The sequence below is a fragment of the Lissotriton vulgaris genome, chromosome 9, assembly GCF_964263255.1.
Source record: "Lissotriton vulgaris chromosome 9, aLisVul1.2, whole genome shotgun sequence".
Lineage (NCBI taxonomy): Eukaryota > Metazoa > Chordata > Amphibia > Caudata > Salamandridae > Lissotriton > Lissotriton vulgaris.
In genome coordinates this window covers 67,828,695-67,853,727 of record NC_141697.1, presented here as the reverse complement: position 1 = coordinate 67,853,727, position 25,033 = coordinate 67,828,695, and the positions used below count along the sequence as shown (strand labels likewise).

The 25,033-nt window shown below is 46.1% G+C and overlaps 1 protein-coding gene across 1 annotated transcript in view; it reads left to right on the top strand.

Annotated features, from left to right (window-relative positions):
• The window catches only part of PLEKHD1 (pleckstrin homology and coiled-coil domain containing D1), a 245,475-nt gene that overhangs the window by 158,936 nt on the left and 61,506 nt on the right, over positions 1-25,033 (top strand). The window contains exons 5-9 of the mRNA XM_086936571.1: positions 1,872-1,963; positions 3,438-3,490; positions 7,779-7,873; positions 9,450-9,543; positions 24,757-24,935. Of these exons, the coding sequence (XP_086792697.1) occupies positions 1,872-1,963; positions 3,438-3,490; positions 7,779-7,873; positions 9,450-9,543; positions 24,757-24,935 (513 nt within the window). The remainder of the gene's footprint in view (positions 1-1,871; positions 1,964-3,437; positions 3,491-7,778; positions 7,874-9,449; positions 9,544-24,756; positions 24,936-25,033) is intronic.

Sequence of the window (25,033 nt, the reverse complement as noted above, 5' to 3'; positions counted from 1 at the left end):
AAACAACGTTTTGCCAAACTTCGTCCGGGTCACTTGATGCTACGGGGCCATCCTGACTGCCCCCTTGGCTGGAGCAGAAAATATCGAACAACTTCCCTCCACAACATACGTACATACATATATATACATACATACATATGTGTGTCTCTATATAAATATATAGATATATCTATATGTATATATATATGTGTATATATAGCCTTTTATCCTTGTTACGTGGCCCAATCAGTTTTATCTGTGGCCCATGTGTGGTGCCCCTCTAAAATTCACTCCAGACACCACTGGCAGTACCTACTATGTACACTTGTTGCCATACTTAGAAACTTTCTTACTACTGGGTCCAGCTCGGAGGTCCTCCTCCCTTAACGTCCTAAACCTACTGCCCCTACTTAGGGCAGTAGAAGAGGGAGTAGTGAGGTAGCATTGGCACATATGAGCTGTTGTGTGGTTAGTACCTCTTTTGGCACCTAGGTGGCATCACAGTGCAGATTGTGTCTGGAGTTCCTAGTTGGAAAACATGAGGCTGTCTGGCATGACTGTTGGCCAATGTCTAGAGCAGGTCCTACCCTCGGTGGCGACAGTGGGATCCCACCTTGTTGCTCACGGACCAGGGTCAGTGGTGATCCCAGGTGCATCAGACACTTAGGACCGTATTTACAAGTTTTTTGGCGCTGGGCAGCGTAGCAAGTTGCCTTCCTGCGCTGCCCTGCATCACAAGGAAATGGCAGGAAAGTGCTGTATATATCCAATATGGCACATGCCTGTCCTTTTTCTTTGCGCTGGTGCTGTTTTGGCAGCAGAGCGCCAACGCAGGCACCCTTGTTTTTGTGCAGGATGGGAGACCTTCCTGCACAAAAACAATGGCGAGAGGCTTTTCCTCTTTCCATGTGCGCTGCAAAATGCAGCACGGCAAATTATTTCTCCTCATTACTTCCTCTTTCTATATATTTGCGCTGTGCTGCATTGCTCCATATTTCTGAAACCATTCAAAGCCACACAAAGTGGCTTTGGTTGGCTGCATTAATATGACTTAGAAGTTTGCGTCACGCATGTACCACGTTGCGTGGTTCAAGCATGATACAAAGCTCCTATCAATATGCCCTTAACTGTTTGCACATGCCGCTAGTGTTCCGGACAAACCTAATGCCCTTACCAGAAGAGCATGTCCCCAGCTCACGATTGGCACACACTGCCTCCTTGCTACAGAGGGTTTGGGCTGTGAGATGTGTCCCACACAGCTGCGTGAAATTAAAGATGAAAGAGGAATGGAAAATAATTTTTGTGATCCTTCTGGTACCTAGTATGATGTACGTTGTTACAATGCATGCTTTTACCACGCATGCCTTTACAACGCAGGTTTTTCAACGCAAGTCGTTACAACAGCTTGCGTGGGGGGGTGCTGGATAGTGAATAGTTTAATTTACTATTCCAACTCCAGTCCCCGTGGATAGTAGGGAAGGTGTTGGATAGTAAATTAAACTATTACCTATCCTACAGCGCCCCCAAGCGCAATTCGTTGTAATGACTTGCGTTGAAAAACCTGCGTTGTAAAGGCACTGCGTGGTAAAAGTTGCATCGTAAAGGATGTTTCCCCCTAGTAACGGTTCTCCTTCCCGAACACCACAGCGCCAGCCACACTCACTGACATTTACTACATATTCATCATATTCCTGTCTGGCCGAAACCTGCTGAAACTGCATAGGTGAGAGGGGTACTCAGGAGAACACACACACACAGAAGAAAGTGGGGGAGAGACACCCCGCGTTCACATGCTGAAGCTGCTGCACAATTCCATGCATCAGTGTGATGGAGCAGAAAGAGTACCATAGCATCCCACATGAAGGTAACTGTTCATGCTGTCTTCCTTTCAGGACCTGGCAAAATGCCCAGCTGGGAGAAGCCATGATCGAAAGCCTGGAGGCCCAGGGACTGCAACTGGCGAAGGAAAAGCAGGAGTATCTAGGTGGTACACACTTTTCTATACATTCATTTGTAGCTGGTTGCCTCATCACTCGATTGTAAATCTTCCCTCCACCCAGGGAGTTCAGAACACCCTCTTCGGCCCCTAAATGCCCTGGGACCACCCAATGTGCCATTACTTGATGAGCTCATAGTTTCTCTCACAAATGACAGTGAACAGAGAGCACCATAGACAATTTATAGGATTTATAAAGCGCTAACCTGTTGCCTTCTGGTCTGTCAGTGCGCTATTAACGTTGTCACCACTGAGGATGTATCTGAATTCCATCTAGATTCACTGTACGTAATGTGGATAGCATTAATATCTGTCAAGATGTCAGCAAAAGTTACTGTTCTCAATTAGTGTTGTAATTAAAATATATGACCAATATGACCATCACTCCTTATAGTTTGAGATTTATACTTTACCAATTCATGTGATAGCTGTTACAAGTGAGCAAAGCTGAAACCACAGCACAAAACAATACAGACAGTGAAAAGGTAGACTGTGTGTTTGCAACAAATAACTTTAAATATAAATGAGTCCATAGGCAATGCATGCCTGTAGCTGTACTACAATCAGGCTTACTGTACTTTGTTCGTTGTCACTATGTTAAAGACGTTTCAACCCCTCCTGCTAATAATAGGACCTCATCAGGACTAGGTGATGTAGGGATATTCTTGTCTGCCAGCAGTCAGGATAAAGGGATAGTGCTTATCTGTATAATCTGAAGCTGCTCACATAGCGGTGTACACCACGTGGGAATAAAATAAAACAATCAGGGGTAAATTGACCCCCTGAGTTTAAACGGCGGCCGCAGTTGCAGTTGCAGCATGGAGCACTGGACCTCGAGTCATAGCCCCAGCTGCTCCCCTCGTACAACGGCCCTGCTCATTGGTCAAACACTTAAGACCATGATTGCCTTTGGACATCTGTGAGCCTCGAATTGGGCCATAAGTTCACTTAAAACGCTAACGGTCCAGGAACATGGAGAGCCTTCCTGCTTGTGCGCAACCTACCACCTCCCTGAGTGCAGAAGCGGTGCAAAGGCTTGTGGGAGCCATTTAAATCTGAAACAAAACAACCCATCAGGTTGAGTGAGTTGTGTTGCATGTAGGTTCACTGTCTGGTTGTGTCTTAGTTTAAGAGTTTCTGTGGCAGGAGAGTAGCTATCAATGGTGCAACTGGTGCAGTGGCACCAGGGCCAGAGCCTCGACGGGCCCACTGAACCTCAAGTGTGGCTGTATTATACAGACGGAGAGACAGACACATCCCTTTCTTGCACCAGGGCCTTGGCACCCTTGCTATGCCCCTGGTCCCTGGCATGGGCGGGCAGTCATTTGCACACGGGGGGGGGGGGGGGGGGGGGGGCGAGGGGGGGATTAGAGGGGGGGGGGGGTCTGCATGCTTTCTGAGTGTCTACAGAACCTTGACTGACTTTCCTCTCTTCTCCTCTGGCCCGTCCCTTGCACTGCAGACAAACTGATGGAGGAGACAGAAGAGCTGTGCCTGCAGAGGGAGCAGAAAGAGGTAAGCCCCTCTCTGGTTTGCGTGGTGGGATCACCCCGCGCATGCCCCCTGCCAGCCCCCCTTACCTTACCGCCATCTTACATGAACGTCATCGTACCTTCCTGTGGCAGACACAACGCCTACCCAAGAAGCACAAGCAACGCCCACCATTATATGCTGTGTTATAAAAGACATGTGCTTCGAAAGGTCATAGGTCATCTCTGGGGACTGATTGTGATGTTGACAGTTCGTTTCTTAGGTGTCATATAGCGCTAGCATACTGCCTTCTAGCCTCTCGATATCACTGTTAGACACTGCGTGCATCGTAGTCCTCCTCCCAGTCACAGAGAGTGACCCCGCACCCGCCAACCACCGAGGGCGAACCTCTGAGCAGAGGGGAGCAGGAAGCCTCCACCGATGATGGGCACGTGCTGCTGCACCCAGGAAAGCTCCTCGAATTCCTTCATTTATTGGGGTGCAACGGCTTCTGATCGATTTCAGCACATTTTCCTCTTTTCACTTCTTCAATTAAACGAATCACACTTTAAAACGCAGCTAGCTCCGGCGTTGCAACTTTGAACCTTTATTAACTAAACATATAGTAACCCGCCCTGATCATATTTCCTTCTCCTACAGCACCGGTCCATTGAGCTCACACAGGCCCGTATTACGGGTTTTCTGGATCCTGGGGTCTGGAATCTCAGCTCGTTGCATCAAATTCAACCGCCTCCGAGTTTTCTCCCTGCAATGGGGAATAACCGCCGAGTCCCGATAAATCCAGGTCCTTACTTTGCATTTTTCCCTTTCTGGAGTGGGAACCGCTGGGCAGGTGACAGTGTGAACCGAGGGCCTGGGGCGGATGCATGTGTGACCGGGGTGAAGGTCGGGGGGCTCAAGCTGGCTGATGTATGTTCGAGGGTAGCTCTGTCTCCTCCCCCCGACCTGTTGTAGAAGTTTGGTGGGGACCAGGCTGGTCTCCTGCCCAGATCCAGCAGCCCATGCAGCAGGAAAGTGAGGCCCGGTGTCTCCTGGCCCTGACGTATCACTTGCAGATTTTCCAGACCCGATAATTCCAGGCCCGAGGCACTTGTAATCGAGGGTGGCATAATTCTACCAGATGTTATCACACCTGGCGAAACTATCACACTTGTAATGAGGGACTTTATATCGAATTTATATGACTTTTTGCTATTACGACCCTCCAGCAATGCCTTGATGCTGTTTGACTTCACAAGGTTTTCTAGAAACAAGTGGGAAATAAATCTCCAAACCCAATAAGACATCAGTTTTGGGATTCTAAACCAGACATTAAGTAAAGGCATGCGCATGAATCCCAAATCTGATCTTGCATCGTTGACCAAAGGCCTTTCAAGATTCTGCAATGACATCAGGTAACATCAAACACAAACACCTCCTGGATCACCTTCTGGAATGCATTCTGGGGCACTGTAAGATATGGTTTTATCGGTACCATAAATAGCATTTCATACCTCTGCGCGGCCACAAAGCACTCCGAATCAGATTACAGGCGCCATTTTGCAATGTGTGGTTGGGAGCCTGTAGAATGTAGCTTGACCTACACAGAGGTCTTGGGGAGAGGTGCGTGAGGTTCAAATATGTGCTTCAAACGGGATCCGTAGCAGGAAGTTTCATGGGGTGGGGAATGGTCGCAGTGGTGCTTACAGGTACCTCACATGACCAGTCTGCAAGGTATTTTATCTTGATGTAAAGAGCCAGGTCTTTGGTGCACTCTGAAATTCAAGGTGATTGGCTATTATTCTAATTCTTGCATCAATCAGGTTTTTATAGTTTATGGTCCCGATTCACAAAGTCAATCTGAGACAAAAGTGTAACTTTACGACTTTTGGTATTCACAGAGATCATTTACGAGTCATGTAAATGTAAATGTAGTTGAGCTTATATAGCGCACAGCTACCCGCAGTGGGTGTCCCGGCGCTTGCTTAGGGAACCCGTCCTGATATTCCCCTGTGTGATAGCCCCAGCGGGTATCCACAAGGTGAAATCATTACATCCACAGTCAGGCCAGAATCTCTGGCTTGGGCCGTACTCTCCACACCCGGGTCGTCCTCTCCGGCCATACTCTCCGGCTCGGGCCAGATGAGGTTTAATCAATGGGCCAAAATGCAATTTGTACAAAAGAAACATTAGGAACATGTGAATACAGTCAACATTGAGGGGTATGCAAATTGTGAACTGCATGTACCATGATGCAAAGGAGCACACTTTTCTGGGATATGATGTAGTGTCCGGCCACACCCTTTTCCCTGCCGAAACTGATTTTCATGACCTCCTCTACCATTTTTTATCACGTTTCTAATATTCCTTTTTGTAAAAATTGCATTACAGCCCATTGATTACACTTCATCCGACCGGAGACTACGGCCTGAGCCAGAGAGTACGGCCAAACTGGAGATTTCAGCCCGACTGCAGACATAAAGATACGGCTTGTAAATGACCCCTTTGAATACCAAAAGTTGTAAAGTTAGACTTTAGTCTCAGATTGCCTTTGTGAATTGGTGGGGGGTGGAAAGGGGGGCTTTGAGAGTTATACATATTTTAAAAAAAAGTCACTCAAACATCATTTAGGTTCAGGCCTCTGTGGAAGGGCTGACTTCAGACCAGTATGGGCACTCCTGCAGATAAAATAATGTACTCACTGAATGTGGATGAACACAGTCACGAGCAATCATTTAGACTCAGGCATCATTATCTGTTTGACCACAGAATTGATGTATGTGCGGGGCCTCAGTAGTGTGATTCTGGTGCCAAAGCCCTGTGCAGAAAAGGGTGCATTAGTGAGATGAGAGAGGCGCACGGAAGAAGGTGAGCAGGGTCCCATGGGTGTCAGTGTGTCCTATGGAAGATGCGAGAGATGAAGACTTTTGAGGGGACGACCAGTATCCGCAGAGTAATACAGGGGCGAGGAGTTGCTTGAGTGGAGAGGTCCTCGGTGATAAGAAGGGATGAAACATGCTGGATTCCAGATCCTGGGAGCCAGCAGAAGGCCTGGCATCCTGTCTTCTCCTCCCTGCACTCTCTGCTCTCCAGCCTCTTATGATGGGGCTGCAGGTGTTTGGAGGAATTGGATGTTGCTTGGCAGGTAGGTGGGGGCTGGGGTTGTCACTCTGTATTTGGCACAGGAGGGTTTGGAGGTGGTTCGGGGAGCAGAGGGATCCAGTCGACCCCTCTAAGGGCAGGACTGATCCTTCAATCAGGCAGGTGGCTGCATGGGGGATGCCCTGCAGGGCAGGTTCAGATTCAGACACGTCTCAGGTATGCTGGTCAGCAGGGTGCTGCCTCTGCCAGTTCATGGACAGTGGGATTGATGTTGATTCTGGTGGAAAAGCGCTCACACTGTGGAGCAGGGGAGAGTTGGTGCCCAAAAGCTGTGTTCTTGTGTGCTATGTTGGTTCCACAGCTAAGGCAGGTTGCTACCTGCTGGTATGAACTGTTTCTTCCTTGCTTTCCTGGCGCGAATAGCAGAGATGTTTTAAGGCATGAGCAAAGTGGGCATTTGCCCACAGCCCCCACCTTCCAAGAGGCCCCTTGGATAAGTATTCTTTCAACTTTCTCTCTAAATAATACACCTCTATCTATTTCCATATCTCTTCCTCTCTCCTCTCTGTCCATCTCTCCTTCAGAATATGTCTTTGTTCGCCCAGTGACTTTTTAAGTATTTTTGGAGGTCCTTGAAAGACATATTTCTGTGCAAACTCAATTTTGAAAGTTTGTTTGGCATAATCAGTGCTTCAATTAGCAGACAATTGGTTGTAAAAACTCAAACAGGGGTCCCAAAATATGTTTTACCCAGGGCCCCAAAAATCCTAAAGACGACACTGGCTAACAGGTTGTTTTCATGAGGCTTGGTAAAGAGAACTTACCTCCTCATTTTCTCTTGTAAAGCGCTCTAATGCCTTTGGGCCAAGTCTGCGCTATTTAAAAAACGCAATAAAATAAAAAAAAAAGGTGGCAAAACCTGCCTCAGCTGCAAACCAGGCCGCTCAGACCAATCACAACGCTTCTGTCATGCTTTGAATACTATTAACAGCATGACAGCAGCGCAATGGTTGGCTTAGGGGAGTCTGGGAGCCTGTGTCCCCCCGGGAGTCAGAAGCAGAAGAGGACGGAGGAGGGTTGGCGGCTTGCAGGTAAGTCATAACTTCTTTTTTTTTCTCTGTGTTCCCCCACCCCCCTCCCACCACTTGCGTTCCCTAGCAGCTGCTACTGTTTTTCTATGTACTGCATACCCAGCATGCAATTCATGTGTCCCATTGCTGATGTGTTGCAGGAACTGGAGCGGCTGAACCAGGTGTTGGAGGAGGAGAAACTGAAGTTTGAGGCCGTGGTCCACGAGCTGCTGGTTGAGCAGGGACAGATCAAGCGGTAGGAATACCTCCAAGTGGATGGGGGGCTCACTACAAACTGGGGGGGTGGTCCTTGGTGTCGGAGCCTGGACAATGGGAACCTCCAAACTAAACCCCACTGAGCTGGACACCCAGGTTCACTGACCCAGCCTGTATAAATGTTGATAAGCCTGTCTGCTCGTGCCAAGCTACCAAGGGGGTGAGCAGGAGTTATTTTAGGAGTGTACCCCCTTACCCTGACTAGAGGCAAGGGTCCCTTTTTGTCACAAGTACCTGCCTGCGCCAACTAGAGACCCCCAAATCTAACAATAAGCATACCCCAAAATGCACTACTGCCTGATAGCAACACTGAAGAAGGACAATCAGATATTAGCATTCTATTCTGCAAGCCCTCCATTCCGTTTGATTACAGAGACACAGTTAGGAGCGCAAATCAATACGCAACTAATCTATCAGCATCAGTAACAATTAACTTTCCTCTAAACTACAAACTTACTGCAACTTATCGGTAAACCAACTCTAATGATATAAACCTAACTGCAGCACTCACAACTAGCACTAAAACTAAGCTAGGGCTCCACGGGTAGCATGCTGCCTGTCTGCAAGTGCCTTGAAGCGTCTTCAAGCGTACCAGGCGCTACATGAATCTACAATACAAACACAAGTGTTTTGGGGATAGGATACAACAATTACTACTCCTTGTTTAAGCTCTAAGTGCTTTGGACCACAAGGCAAGCATCAATGGACATAACTTGACCAAAGGAGGCGATGGAGAATGAACAACGCAAAGGGGGTTGGAAGGTTCTAGAATCAGACATGGGATGTCTGACTACACTGGGGTGTAAGGTTCCCATATATTGTTTCATAGAAATAGGAAAGCCCTATTACAGCATGCAGGTACTCAAAGGAAGGCCCCCTGGAGAAGGAGCAAGAAGTGGTGGGGGAGGGAGGGGGGCAAACACCTCCCTTCACCAGAGAGAGAGCTGATTAGTGAACCACAGCAAACACAACAAGATGATGGGCGGAGTGCTGACATTTTCCAACCACTCACCCACAGTCAAGAGATCTGGGTTGAATCCATCGTTCTTTTGCTCACTGTGCCACCCCAGAATTGACCCAGCCATATGCAAATCAGTCTTGACCCTGCTCCTCATGGGAACAGTCCAGCCCGAACTGCAAAGCCAGTTCCTCCCTGGACCGGAAACAAGCATGCTGGTGCTGAAACCTTTTAACCTCTCATCCCCATGTCTGGGCATACGCTTGGCCACTTAGGGCGAACATAGCAAACACAACAAGATGATGGACGGAGTGCTGAAAGGAAGGGCCTCTGGAGAAGGAGCAAGAAGTGGTGGTGGGCATCCACCTCCCTTCACCAGGGAGAGAGCTCATTAGTGAACCACAGCTTTACCTTCCAGGCGTCACTCATTCTGACACCTGCACATGTCAGAGATGCGGTCAGTGACCTGCAGTGAGTGAGTGAGTGTTTCTGCGTATGCCTCTTAATGGCTTCACACAGGCATGTAACATCACCTCTGGACCGTTTGAAGTACTTGCATATTGAATGGCATATAAGAGCATCTTTTTGTGTACCCTAGGGAGCTGGAAATGACAACCCGAGAGCTTAAAGGTGTGGATGTGGAGAAGAAGGAGCTGTGCGTCCTGACCGAATCCCTGCAGAGGACGATGGAGGTAGGGTGCACCCCAACAGGGCCATGGGACCGACCCTGAGTTCACAGATGGCTCACTCTATCACTGCATGACCAGAAATGCAACATGCATCTTTTTGCCAATGGACTGAGGGTTATGGTAATCCACAGAAGCAGGGCGTTTTTGCACCAGTAAAAAGTTACACAAGTGTGTTACAAAATTGTAAAGGTTAATTACACAAGTGTAGAATAAGAGGTAGTTACACAGGTGTGTAATACAAGTGTAGAATAAGGGGTAGTTGCACAGGTGTGTAACACAAGTATGGGAATGGTGGCAGAAGGGGACAGTGACTCGCCATCCCTGTGACAGTGTTTCATAATGGACGTTTTATTAAATCCTCCAGATGTCCTTAAGGAAATGGGATGAATTAAAAAAAAAAAGTTTTCCATTATGAAAAACTCCACTGAGGGTTGGCAGTGGTTGCCTGCACAACTGCTACTTCACCTGCAGTTGCCACTTTGATTTCCTGTGGGTGGGACAAGGGGCCAAAATTGACTCTTTGCGAATCCCAATGTCAGAGTAAGAAATTTGCCAATGGGCTGCCACCATAATTGTCACTTTAACTAATTGCAATTTAGAATAAACGCCCAAAACAAGTCTCTTCCAAAATGTGATTTGGAATTGGGCGAAACCCTCATCATATTTTGTGGGGAAGTTTTATATAGCACGAACTAAACCCGAAGGTATCAGAGCGCTTTACATGAGCAACAGTTGCGTTACAGACGGACACTTTCTTTTTTTGTTAGGCATGTGAATCATGTGAATCGTAAAAGCTTTTCCATATTGCGAAGTTGGTTTAAGAAATTGGCAACGTAGATTTTTGAGTTGCAAACCCCATAGATTTGTAAAGCGCGGGATTTGTGACTGCCAAATCTCTTACTAGATCTGGCCCTAGAATTGCTTGTCTTTTGGTGGCAGTGCCAAGCCGCTGGTGGTTCGGCGGTAGTCATGGTGTGTATGGGCCAACCAGCCGACACTCTCGAGGCTCCAGCCAATGAGGAGTCTCAGGTACATCAAAGTGTGCGGCCTGAGTGGCCTCGTCTCCCGGATGCACTCTCGGGAAGTAAAGCAAGGCACAGCTGCCACATTTTCAGACTGCTTAACATGTGTGACATTTCCATGTTTTCAATGCTCTTATGTGTGACATTTCCATGTTTTCAATGTTCTTCCCTCATGTGAGACACTTTGTGTGACACCTCTAACGATTAGAGCCAAGCAGTTAAAGGCGGGACACATAAAGGACAAAGCTCCTTGGCTTTGGAATTATTCTTAGGGACTGCTTATGTATGGTTAACATCATGTCAGACACAGGGGTGTTTACTTTCTAAGCAGTCTGTTGTTCAGAGCGGACTGACAACATTCAGTGCCCAGGGCGGGACTGGCCATAGCGGGCACTGGGCAAACCCCCAATGAGCTGCACAGGTGGGGGCCGGTTTTGGGCCCCTGGGGGTCAGTTTTTGTTAGAGGGATGTTTTTGCAGAATAGCTGCAAAATCGACCCTGTACCATAGTCAGCCATAAACCGGCCCGGCAAAGAGCTCGGCGGCACCCCCAACCCCCCCCCCCCCCGTCCCCCTGAGTGGGGAGGGGGGCCGTCCGAGCACTTTACCAGGGCCGGTTGTGGTTCCCAGTCCAGCCCTGTCAGTGCCACAACACACTAGATTAACTCAAGCATTCCAACCATCACTGTTTTGTATACTTACTGTGTCACCCTAAGTGGGAGGGGTATGCCCAGACGTGGGTCCCGGGCACACTGTGTCACTGGAACGAAGATGCACCCAGCTGAGGAGCCCCTAACTGCTGCAAAACTGGTCCTGGGTTGCTTGTGTTCCGGTTCAGGGAGGACCCAGCTTGGCAGTTCAGGCTGGACTGTTCCTATTGGAGCAGGGTCAAGATGGATTTGCACATGGCTGGGTCGAAACTGAGGAGACATGGTGTGTCAAGTAACAATTGATTGGGATGTGGCCCGAGTGATTACCAGTGGCTGAGATTAATTCAAGCGTTCTATCCGTCACTCTTTTGTATACTTATTACAACACAGCCTGCAGCTTGGCATTCCGGGCCCCAAGAAGCGACAGGACCACAGGGGCCCCTGGCTACAGATACAACAATCCAAAACTCTAGAAATGTTGCTGCTAGCCACAGCTGGTGCAGAGAATCTCTAGAGACAGAACCGGGAGCGGACCGGTCACGTCTGCCAGTAGCCTTTCGGGGTCACAGATTTGCAGTTTTGAGGGGTCCCTCAGAATCAGGGGCCACACAAATGATTACAAAAAAATAAAATTTCAGTGGAGCTTTGAGGGACAAAGGGAAACCTGGTGGGGATGGCACAGCCGCACAGTGTTCTATGCATCAAATCTTAGTTCTATGCATAAAACGAGCCCCCTGGACCACCTCTAGTGGTGGGTTGGGGTGGGGTCTCCCAAGTTTGTTTAGATGGCCTGGCAAGACTTTTTTTTACAGGGCTCTCTACCTGCATCAAGCTAGTTTCTTAGCACTCCCAGTTTATGCTGATAAGAGAATAAGTACAATGGAAAAAAATTACTTAAGCCTCTAGTGACTTCACAACACTTATTCATATGAAGTAAGATGAACGAAAACTAATACGTTATGGCTTTCCGTGAAGGACAGCGTATCCTTTTCGGACATGATTTAGTAGTGGACAAGTCCACTACATACGACCTAATCGTTATTAGGTATAGAAATAGACACAAGATTATGTCAATCCACACCCACTCGGGTAAAGACCCGCTCTTAATATTGTTAAAAAAGGAGGGGGTTGGCCCAAAGGATTAGAGGGTAGGTAGGGCCAGTTATACTACATAAGAAAAAAATTACCTAAGCCTCTAGTGACTTCGCAACACTTATTCATATGAAGTAAAATGAACGAAAACTAATGCGTTATGGCTTTCCGTGAAGGACAGCGTATCCTTTTCGGACATGATTTAGTAAGGGACAAGTCCACTACATACGACTTAATCGTTATTAGGTATAGAAATGGACACAAGAATATGTCAATCCACACCCACTCGGGTAAAGACACGCTCTTAATATTGTTAAAAAAGGAGGGGTTTGGCCCAAAGGATTAGAGGGTAGGTAGGGCCAGTTATACTACATAAGAAAAAAATTACCTAAGCCTCTAGTGACTTCGCAACACTTATTCATATGAAGTAAGATGAACGAAAACTAATGCGCTATGGCTTTCCGTGAAGGACAGCGTATCCTTTTCGGACATGATTTAGTAGGGGACAAGTCCACTACATACGACTTAATCGTTATTAGGTATAGAAATGGACACAAGAATATGTCAATCCACACCCACTCGGGTAAAGACACGCTTTTAATATTGTCAAAAAAGGAGGGGTTTGGCCCAAAGGATTAGAGGGTAGGTAGGGCCAGTTATACTACATAAGAAAAAAATTACCTACGCCTCTAGTGACTTCACAACACTTATTCATATGAAGTAAGATGAACGAAAAACTAATACTTTATGGCTTTCCCTGAAGGACAGTGTATCCTTTTCAGACATGATTTAGTAGTGGACAAGTCCACTACATACGACTTAATTGTTATTAGGTATAGAAATGGACACAAGATTATGTCAATCCACACCCACTCGGGTAAAGACCCGCTCTTAATATTGCCAAAAAAGGAGGGGTTTGGCCCAAAGGATTAGAGGGTAGGTAGGGCCAGTTATACTACATAAGAAAAAAATTACCTAAGCCTCTAGGGACTTCACAACACTAATTCATATGAAGTAAGATGAACGAAAACTAATACGTTATGGCTTTCCGTGAAGGACAGTGTATCCTTTTCGGACATGATTTAGTAGGGGACAAGTCCACTACATACGACTTAATCGTTATTAGGTATAGAAATGGACACAAGAATATGTCAATCCACACCCACTCGGGTAAAGACACGCTTTTAATATTGTCAAAAAAGGAGGGGTTTGGCCCAAAGGATTAGAGGGTAGGTAGGGCCAGTTATACTACATAAGAAAAAAATTACCTACGCCTCTAGTGACTTCACAACACTTATTCATATGAAGTAAGATGAACGAAAAACTAATACTTTATGGCTTTCCCTGAAGGACAGTGTATCCTTTTCAGACATGATTTAGTAGTGGACAAGTCCACTACATACGACTTAATTGTTATTAGGTATAGAAATGGACACAAGATTATGTCAATCCACACCCACTCGGGTAAAGACCCGCTCTTAATATTGCCAAAAAAGGAGGGGTTTGGCCCAAAGGATTAGAGGGTAGGTAGGGCCAGTTATACTACATAAGAAAAAAATTACCTAAGCCTCTAGGGACTTCACAACACTAATTCATATGAAGTAAAATGAACGAAAACTAATACGTTATGGCTTTCCGTGAAGGACAGTGTATCCTTTTCGGACATGATTTAGTAGTGGACAAGTCCACTACATACGACTTAATCGTTATTAGGAATAGAAATGGACACAAGATTATGTCATTCCACACCCACTCGGGTAAAGACCCGCTCTTAGTATTGTCAACAAAAGGAGGGGTTTGGCCCAAAGGATTAGAGGGTAGGTAGGGCCAGTTATACTACATAAGAAAAAAATTACCTAAGCCTCTAGTGACTTCACAACATTTATTCATATGAAGTAAGATGAAAGAAAACTAATACGTTATGTTCAAGTTCAAATAACTTTATTCGATTGTAGACATTACAATCATAAAAGTACATCTCATCAACAAACAGTTAAAAACAATCCGGATAATTCATTTGACAAGTAAGGGATCCAATAAACAGTATAAGGTAAAGAGAAAAAAAAGAAAAAGCAGCGGGCAACATGAGCATGAGCATTATTAAAAATACAATAAATACATAAATAATTTCATTATAAAAGTTAAAAGTGCCCAAGGCATTAGCAGCATAGTTATCCATCCATACTTTTCCTGAAGGTGATAGCTGATTTTAAAAAGTTACAGACAAATAAAGTTCAATCACAATTCAGCAATTGGAGATAATAAAGTGCAGGTTTGATTTGTGCAAAATTCAGTTTTTTGAGGCAAGGTTTAAGATATAGTTTCCGTGGTAAAGTGTAGTAAGGGCAAATGAATAAAAAGTGTGCCAGATCTTGCGGAGACTTCCCGTCGCAGCCGCAAGCTGGCAACACCTCGCCCCGATGAGCCCCACTTGGAACCGCCAATAAAAGATGGAATAGGTCAAAGCGGAACCTTGTTAACAGAAAGCGTTCATAGCCAGTCATGTGCCATGACAAATAAGGTTCCATTTGTGGACAGGTTTTGAGAAGTAGGTGTTTCCTAACACTGTCCTTCTGTAGCTCAACCTCTTCCCTGTCAGAACATCTTAGTGTTAACATAGCATTTTTTGCAAAGGTATCATCGGGTTTCGTGATCAAGTTGGGAGCAAAAAACAAATCAGACCGGCCAATTGCTGTCAGACAGTCCTTTATATACTTCAACCACGGAACTTTAAACCTACCATCAAGTGTTAGGGCTTCTTTTAATAAAGCTTGGGTGAGAGGTATATCTTTGTTGAGCCAGCAGTTCAACCAGCACAGTACTGGGTTCACTGCTATTCTGTCACTTAAATAGGGGACACCCAACTCCTCATGTACCGAAAAATTCCCAATACCCCTTGGTAGCCTCAGTATCTTCTTCAGAACGTTATTTTCTGTGACCTCTAGATCCCTTATCTTACAGTAGCCCCAGACCTTACTTCCATAGCAGGCGACAGCAACACTTTTTGCCTGGTATAGTTTGAGCAGGGCGGCCGTTGGGCAATTTCCAATTTTTTTCGCAAAGCCAAGGATGGCCGCATTAACACGTGTTGCCTCACCCTTCTTTTTGATGACTGCGGGACCCCAGGATAATTTATGATCTAAAAGGACTCCAAGGTATGAAAATGTGTTAGTGGTAGGGATTTTTTCCCCATTTATGCAGAAAGAATTAGTTTTCCGTGAACCCTGTCCTGTTTTCATGACGTAGGACTTAGAATTGTTAATGCTTAGGCCACGGGACTCCATGAACTTAAAGAAGGAATTTAGTAGTTTCTGAAGGCCATTTGCTGTTCTAGAAATGAGTACAGCGTCATCTGCATAAAGCAGCACAGGAACCCCTTTGCGCTCTACAAAGGGGTAGTCGGCTTCAGTCTTTAGAAGATATTCCTCCAATTCGTTGATGTACAAATTAAAGAGGAATGGAGCCAGGATGCACCCCTGTCGTACACCCCGATTTATTCTAAATTCACCCGTTACTTTTAGATCTTGAGTGTAACGAACGTTGGCTCTTGTATCCGAATGCAGATCAGCCAAGAAGTTGACAAGATTCCTCTCTACGCCCATTTTTATCAAAGTAGCCCATAGTATGCCTCTGTCCACGCAGTCAAAAGCGGACGATAAGTCCATAAATGCCATATAGACAGTTCCTTGTTTGGCCAGGGTATATTTACTTAAAATCAGATACAGGTTCAGACATTGTGTAATTGTCGAATGACCGGGTCTGAATCCGTATTGTATGGGTGATAAAATATTGTTTTCTTTTGCCCATGTAGATAGCCTGTTTAGAATTATTCCACCTACCACTTTAGCTACAGAATTGATTAAAGATATCGGCCTGTAACATAGTGGGCTACTACGGTCGCCCTTTTTAAAAACAGGGACTATGGTCGATATCCCCCACGCATTTGGGCACCCCGAGATCGCTGCTGCGTTCACTACCGCAGTGAGGACGGGTGCCCAGAAGGAAATACTGGACTTAAAAAGGTCCGGTGGTAAACCATCCGGGCCCGGGGCCTTATTACTAGTTAGTCCCTGGATACCCCTTTCAACCTCATTAACTGAAAAGCACAAAAAATTCACAGATGGAGTTAAAAAGACATTTTCTGCCCGTTGCTCATTACTCTTAAAAATTGTACTAAAGCGGGTCACCCACTCCTCCTCCGAGATGTTAGTACCAAGGGCTGTATCATTAGGATTATCAAACAAAGGTTTGTTGATAATTTGCCAGAACTTACTACTGTTCCCCAGCACTGAAGGGTCAAGGAGGGACTCTATGGTGTTGGCCTTGATTTCTTTTTTCCTAACGGCTAATGCCTTCTTGTAGATCAAACGAAGATTTCTAATTTGATCATAATCTCTAGGTTTGATTTTTAAAGCGTTTTTCAAATCTCTACTTGCCTTTGAGCAGTTATGGTCAAACCATTTAGAGTTATTTTTGCTTTGTCCTTTGGTTGGTGCCGTTAGCATAGAGCCAATTGTTGAAACTATCGCCTCGAACCCAGACAAGATGTTCTCAGGGGGTGAGTAGGAAGATGTACAAGTTAACAGTTCCTCCTCACATGCCTTATTTATTTTAGTGTATAAGATAGCTTGGTTTACCATTGTCCATTTTATACGACGTCTGCCATTTATACAGCTCATCGTTCCCCGATCTTCGCGGGGCATTCGTTGTTTAAATAAAGTCCCACCCAGTTTGATAGTTAGGGGATTATGATCACTGTGAACACTCAAGAGAATGGTGAAATTCGAGACCCAAATTGCAAGATCTGTAGAAACTAATATATGGTCTATAAAGGATCCCTGACCAAGTCCTTTAAAGGTTGAAACATCATAGACCTTTGTTTCAGGAACCATAGACATGGCTACAATTAGATTATTTTCATTCACCAGATCGTTTAAGTTCTTGCCTCCCCTAGTATGGGCGAAATTAAAACCTTCTACATTGTTACATCCCAAAGAACCCATTGGGGTAGAGCCTGGATTGCCACATGGGTGTACATTAAAATCACCTACAATCAACAACTTCCGTGACACGGTGCATGCAGTTTTTCTCAACATCTCTGTTAAGGACACAATATTACAATCACCATTACCATTATTAGCGTTGTAAAAATTAATCAGGGTCAGAACACTTTTGCCACTCTTTAGTTCAAGCATCTGAATGTTCCGATTGGCATTATAACAGTTGCTTATTTTACAACACAGACCTAAATTGATGAAAATGGCCAAGCCCCCCTTTGCTCTTCCCCTAGTTGATGCAGCTGCTGGTATGACAAAGCTTTGAAAACCCTCAATGTGGGCATTTTTATCCTCCATCCATGTCTCTTGAAGGCATATAATTGTGTATTTTTTAACAGATATTAACCAGGCGGGATCACGTAATTTATCGGCTAAGCCGGCTATGTTCCAAGAGACTAAGCTCATGCTGCAATCACCAGGTACTGTTTCTATGACAGGTTCTCTGGTAATTGGGGCTGTCATCGGGTTGGTTAGTTCTGTGTATATAGCCCCCAAGTTCACAGTACTGGCCAGGTCTAATTCTATGTTGGCCAAGGGGGGATTACGGGCCTCAAGCAAGACAGGAGATTTGTTGTTATTGGATGGAAGGTCTATGGTTGACACTGACTTACTGGAGTTATCTAGCTTTGTCATCAGAGGGGGGGGGGGGTACTATGGCTTGGTTGTATGCCTCTCCTTGTGCGTGATTAGGTTCTGCAAAATCATCTGACGTTAATGTAGATGGGCCAGCCTGTAGTCAGTCAACCCCCTCCAGATCGCTCTGGTTATAAAAGGCGTCAAACCTATTAGTGAAAGGTACATTATAGTAGGTTTTTGGATCTATAAATTGGGAGTGTTCTTGATGATAATACGTCCCCTGAGCAACCTCCCAATTCTCTGGATAGGTACCTTCGTATCTAACCTCTCTGGGTTCCCAGGATGTGTTCCTTCTTTGCTGACGTTGTTCCCCTACAATATAGTGGCCTTGATTTCTAGTTGTTGTCCCACTGTAATATTGATTAAAGTTATCTGGGGCTCTTACATGCTCAGCGGTGGAATAAGAGTGCACTGATGTTAGGGAATGGTTATTCGGGGGGTAAAAATAACTCAGATCCATAGTGCGGATCAGGCTGCTAATAGAGCTGTCCTTCCAGTCCGTTATAAGCTTTGCCGTGCGGCCATCCTTGAAGTCTAACATTTGTTATTTTACCACTGATGTATGGGGGAATCGGTCTGTGAACAGTTAGCCAATGGCTTACTTTGTTTTTCAGTTCTCCATAGTTTTCTGTTTTACCTGTCTCAAGTTGTGGTACCCCAATCATTACTATGGTGTTCCGATGAGAGTCAGGTGGGAGGTGAATGTGGGTGGCTTTTTTTGGTTTTATTGTTGTGGGTATTTGATTAGGGCGTGTTTCAAGAGTAGCGTTTTGTGTAGTTGTTGGCTTTTGTGGCTCAGTTTGACCACCGCAAGGCTCAGGGGATATACCTTCCGCGGCCCATTCACTCTCATCAGTGTCAGGAATATGACTCTCAGATGAGGTAGGCAAGGTTTGTGCTATATCTGTGTTGTTATTAGCTTGTGTCAATGATGTTAAAGTGTTTTGCACTGATGTATTTACAGATAGAGAAGGTGTCAAAACAGAACTGCTACTTGGAGTAATGATATTAGTTTGTGTCTTCAGAATCTTCGTTTGTTTAAGATTACTCTTAAGTGATATGGAGCTTTCCTTTGGTTTTGGCACAGAAAGGATCTTTAGAATACTTAAAGTGTCCTTTCTTTGTTGTTTTTCAAATTTCGCAAAGGTTTGCTCTATGCAGGTGACTTTATCACACAAAGGTTGCAGTAAAGATTTGATCAATTCTTCCAGGACAGTTGAAGTTATATTATCCGCTACGCTAACTTTTTCAGTCTGGCACGTTTGCACTGAGTATGTCTTAGTATGTTCTGCCTGTATGTCATTTTGTGTACTAGTATTCTTAGTAGCAAGTGTAGGGGTAGGGTTTTGTATAGCATTAGGTGCTTTAGCCAACCTAAAGTTTAACCAAACATCCTTAGCCGATGGCTTATGAAGGCCTAATGGTCTATAAATTTTCCTTACTATTGATTTAGTTTTTACGTGTTTCTTTTGTTGGCGCTTTCTCTTGTTGAGGGATAGTATTTTGTCAACAGTTATTACATTTACATTTGGTGAGCTTTCAACACAAGTACCCCCTTGCGAGTTTGGTGTAGATATTCCGGGTTGAGGAGAACAAACAATGCCCCCCAAATTGGAAACAAGCAAAGGGCTTTGTTCTAAACTATTTACAGTTATAGGAGAAGACAATAGTACGGTTTTCTTGCAGCTTTTTTGACCACTTGGCAACCCTGTAAAAGACTGCATTAGGAGAGATTCCTCCTGGTTGAATGAGGAGTCCATGGTATTATTGATTGCGGTGGTATTTGCAGTAGTGTGCTGTGATAAATTGGGAAAACACAAGTCCGGGGTTAATGAAAGACGCCTCTCCGTGTTTTGGATAGCATCTGCAACTACACCTATGGCTTTTTGTAACATTAGGTCAATGGCAGTTAGTGTCGGCAAAGGTGTGGATGGCAAGGTCTTATTTCTGGTGGATGATCTTGTGGCCACAGGAGTCTTTCTTACTTTAGTCATTTTGGCAGAATAATCCGTAAAGTCAATGTGGCACAAAGAAGATATTGGTTACTAAAACAGTTATTTAAGCGATAAAAGAAGGAAAACACAGTCACCTTGCTCCTGGGGGTAGTGCGCCGTTAGGGGGTGGCCCGTCCCGTCTCCTTTGGTCCCCTGAGAGCCACAGAGGGCCCGCTCTTTGCCCGGGCTTCGCCCCGGGCGCTCCCGCGACGCAGGGGTGACGCTACCTTTATGCGCCGCCTGGCGCGATGGGAGGGCGTCTGGCGCCGCAAGGCCTGATGGGAGATGTAGTTTTGGCGGCCGCGACTCTAGCTCAGTTGCGGCGGCGGGAGGGGGAGGCTGCAGGCAGCTGGCAGGCTTTAGTGGGTCAGCACTCCTTCCTCTTTGTTGGCTTCCTTTAGGCGCTCGGGCTCTGGTTCATCAGTAAACGATTTTCTGCGTCACCCGCTCGACCGGGGTGACGCTACCTTTATGCGCCGCCTTGTGCGATGGGAGGGCGTCTGGCGCCACAAGGCCTGATGGGGGATGTAGTTTTGGTGTCCCCCTCTGCTCGGCGGCCGCGACTCTAGCTCAGTTGCGGCGGCGGGAGGGGGACGCTGCAGGCAGCTGGCAGGCTTTAGTGGGCCAGCACTCCTTCCTCTTTGTTGGCTTCCTTTAGGCGCTCGGGCTCTGGTTCATCAGTAAACGACCCTCTAATCCTTTGGGCCAAACCCCTTCTTTTTTGACAATATTAAGAGCGGGTCTTTACCCGAGTGGGTGTGGATTGACATAATCTTGTGTCCATTTCTATACCTAATAATGATTAAGTCGTACGTAGTGGACTTGTCCACTACTAAATCATGTCCGAAAAGGATACGCTGTCCTTCGCGGAAAGCCATAACGTATTAGTTTTCGTTCATCTTACTTCATATGACTAAGTGTTGCGAAGTTACTAGAGGCTTAGGTAATTTTTTTCTTATATAGTATAACTGGCCCTACCTACCCTCTAATCCTTTGGGCCAAACCCCTCCTTTTTTGACAATGATAAGAGAATAAGGGCAGAGGAGAACATAAGACCGTGTTTCTGGGCCATTGGGTAGTAAGTGCTTAGAAGGCAGTCTTTTTGCTGGACAATGCTGTTTTCCATTGGTGTGCCAGGGCCTAAGACATTATTGTATTCCAGTTTGATAACCAAGGTACTCCATTTGCACCCATGACTGTCCAAATACAGTGTTAGTGAATAGCCACAGCTTACTCTAGGACAGTGGCAGAGGTACTGCATTTTAGACACAGTCATTGCACTGGATAATCTCAACTTGTTGTTAAGGCTCTATATTTTAAAGAGACAGGGGCTTGATTTAGAGGAGGAAGGGATCGAATGACCCAAAACTTATGTTTTGTGGGTCACAATTGGTTACTTTAATTAAGTCATATATCAAATCATCAGAAAAAGCACCAATGACGGTACAATGAGTGTGTGGGAAATGTGTTCAGTGCTCTCATAAATGTGAATCACACTAGTCACCGACTTCATCAGTCCACACGCCCTCCCCTCCGAGGATTACATTCTTCTGGGAGACCTCAACTTCCACCTGGAAAAGAACAACAACAGCAACACCACCACCCTTCTGGACAACCTCGCCAATCCCGGACTCAAACAACTTGTTAACACCCCTACCCCCTATGCCGGACACACGCTCGACCCAATCTTCACCTCCAGCAAGCACATCTCCTTCAATCACACCACAATTCTCCATTGGACAGACCACAGCTGCGTTCACTTCAACTACAATAAGACTACGGCCCACAACCACCCACAACCAATTCCCAGCAGAAAGTGGAACAAAATTACCACCGACCAACTTTTCACATCGCTTCACCAAAACCCTCCTGCTAAATCGTCGGACCCAAACCTTGCAGCCACCAACCTCACACAATGGATCACCCACAGTGCTGATGAACTAGCACCCTTGAAAAAACATCACATCAAGCAAGGTAGCAAAAAAGCCCCCTGGTTCAACGATGACCTCAAGAAATCCAAGAAGATCTGTCGCACGCTCGAGAAAGCCTGGAGAAAAAACCCAACCACTGACAATCTGGCCACCTTCAAGAACGTCACCCGCAAACACCACCAGCTGATCCGATCCACCAAGAAATCAACATTTAAGGATCGACTGGACAACAACGCCCACAACAGCAAGGAACTATTCAACATCGTCAAAGAATTTACCAACCCCACCGCCGGCACCAACGACATCACTCCATCCCAAGACCTCTGCGACTCCCTAGCCTCATTCTTCCACAACAAAATCGCTGACATACACAACAGCTTCGAAAACCAGTCCGGAGACCAGTCCACCCCACCCACCTCCGAACTAAAACCCCCCTCCAACAACCTTTGCGCTTGGAACACAATCACCACTGAAGACACCATCCGCCTGATGAACTCCATCCACTCAGGATCGCCAACCGAGCCATGTCCCCACCACTTTTTCAACAAAGCAGACTCCATTATCGCACCCCATCTCCGAGACGTCATCAACTGCTCCCTCAACTCCGCTACCTTCCCGGAAAACTGGAAACATGCCGAACTCAGCGCCCTTCTGAAGAAACCCACAACAGACCCCAATGAACTTAAGAACTACCGCCCCATCTCGCTCCTCCCATTCCCTGCCAAAGTCATTGAGAAAGCCGTCAACAGTCAGCTTCCTCGAATCCAACAATTCCCTCGACCCTTCACAGTCTGGCTTCAGAGCCAAAAACAGCACCGAGACCGCCCTCATCGCAGCAACAGACGACATTCGAACACTACTGGACAACGGAGAAACAGCTGCCCTCATCCTACTCGACCTCTCCGCTGCCTTCGATACAGTCTGTCATAGCACCCTTATTCAACGCCTCAGCAACATCGGAATACAAGGAAAAGCACTAGATTGGTTCATCTCGTTCCTCGCCGGAAGAACCCAGAGAGTCCGCCTCCCCCCTTTTAGATCAGAGGCCACCGAAGTCATCTGCGGCGTACCACAAGGATCATCACTCAGTCCCACCCTCTTCAACGTATACATGAGTCCCATCGCATCCATCGCGCGCCAACACAACCTCAACATCATCTCCTACGCAGACGAAACCCAGCTGATCCTCTCCCTCACCAAAGACCCAAACACCGCCAAAACCAACCTACACGAAGGGATGAAAGAAGTAGCCGAGTGGATGAAGAACAGCCGTTTAAAACTGAACTCGGACAAAACTGAAGTCCTCATCTTAGGTCCATCCCCCTCCGCCTGGGACGACTCATGGTGGCCACCGGCCCTGGGAAACGCACCCATACCTACTGACCACGCACGTAACCTGGGCTTCATCCTGGACTCCTCCCTCTCGATGACCAGACAAGTCAACGCCGTTTCATCATCATGCTTCAACATCCTACGTATGCTCAAAAAAATCTTCCGTTGGATCCCCATCGAAACGAGAAAGACGGTCACCCACGCATTATTCACAAGCCGACTGGACTACGGAAACACCCTTTACGCCGGAACCACAGCCAAACTTCAGAAAAAACTCCAACGCATCCAAAACGCCTCAGCCAGACTCATACTAGACATCCCCCGTCAAGCTCACATTTCCGGTCACCTGAAAGACCTCCACTGGCTTCCCGTCAATAAGAGAATAACGTTCTGTCTCCTCACCCACGCACACAAAGCCCTCTACGACTTAGGACCCAAATGCCTCAACACGCGCCTGTCCTTTTACACCCCCACCCGCCAACTACGATCGTCCAATCAAGCCATTGCCGCAATTCCACGCATCCATAAATCCACCATGGGTGGAAGATCCTTCTCCTACTTAGCGGCCAAATCCTGGAATTCTCTCCCCACCCACCTTCGCCTCACACAAAACCACCTCTCCTGCAGAAAACAACTAAAAACTTGGATATTCGACAAATAAAATACCCCCTTCCCTCAAGCGCCTTGAGACCCTCTGGGTGAGTAGTGCGCTATACAAATGTTTGACTTGAACTTGAACTTGAGTGAACATCAGTGATCAAAGATGTGCATCATTAAACAAGAACAACATGGCCCATTACTATGTACAATCCGAAAAAGGGATCCGTAATGTAGTCGACGTTTCGACCCCCTAGAAAGATAGGGGGATCATCATCAGGACTCTCACAATAAATAAGCCAGAGTCAAGAAGAACAAGAACTGAAAGAAAAAAAAGGTAAATATCCAGAGGTAGGAAAATAAGTGAATTACAGTTGTAGTGTGAGGCTCAGGCATCCAGTGAACGGTTTCCTTACAGGGGCGAAGAACAAAAGCGTCAGAGAAAATGTAAAATATGGTGGACTTTCCTGTAAATTAGAAGAAAATTCAGAATAGACTCTGTAGGGTGCAAAAAAGGAAAGAAAAACAAAAAGAGAAAATTGGCCATGCATAATGGCAGACTGTACCTCAATAGGAGCTTGTCTTGTATCAGGATGTAGAGAAATAATATCCAGTATGTTATTGAATACACAGCCCACTCTGCTGTTATTAAAAAAATAAAGAATGCCGCATCTGCCCAAATAAAATAAGGTTAACAATCAAATAGGTGTATAATATGTGAAGTAAATTAACAATATACCTTTGTAAGGAGGGCCATGGTGCCTCTAATTTGTATGCATCAGGCTGGTGTATGTATTGAGTTGGTTGGGCTGCTCCACAGTGCGCTAATCTTCGATGAAGTACAACGCAAAGCTTTCCTGTTAAATCCATCCTTAACCACAATGTCTGTTTCCCTCCCAACCACAGGAGCTCTCTGTAGAAAAGCAGAAGACTATTGAGATGCTGCAGGACTATGAGAGCCAGCAGGAGCCCCTCAGCAAGCAAAGCAAGCCCCCCGGCCCGAGCGAGGGGCTGCACAGCAACCTGCGCCAGATCGAGCTGAAGATGCAGCAACTGCTGGAGGAGAAGCTCCTGGCTCAGAAGAGGCAAGTGCACACTTATAATGGCCTATAACTAATGAATGCATCAACCAGAGAGTAAATATGTTCAATTGATAGACTTCCTCTGCTCAGGATGGTCACTT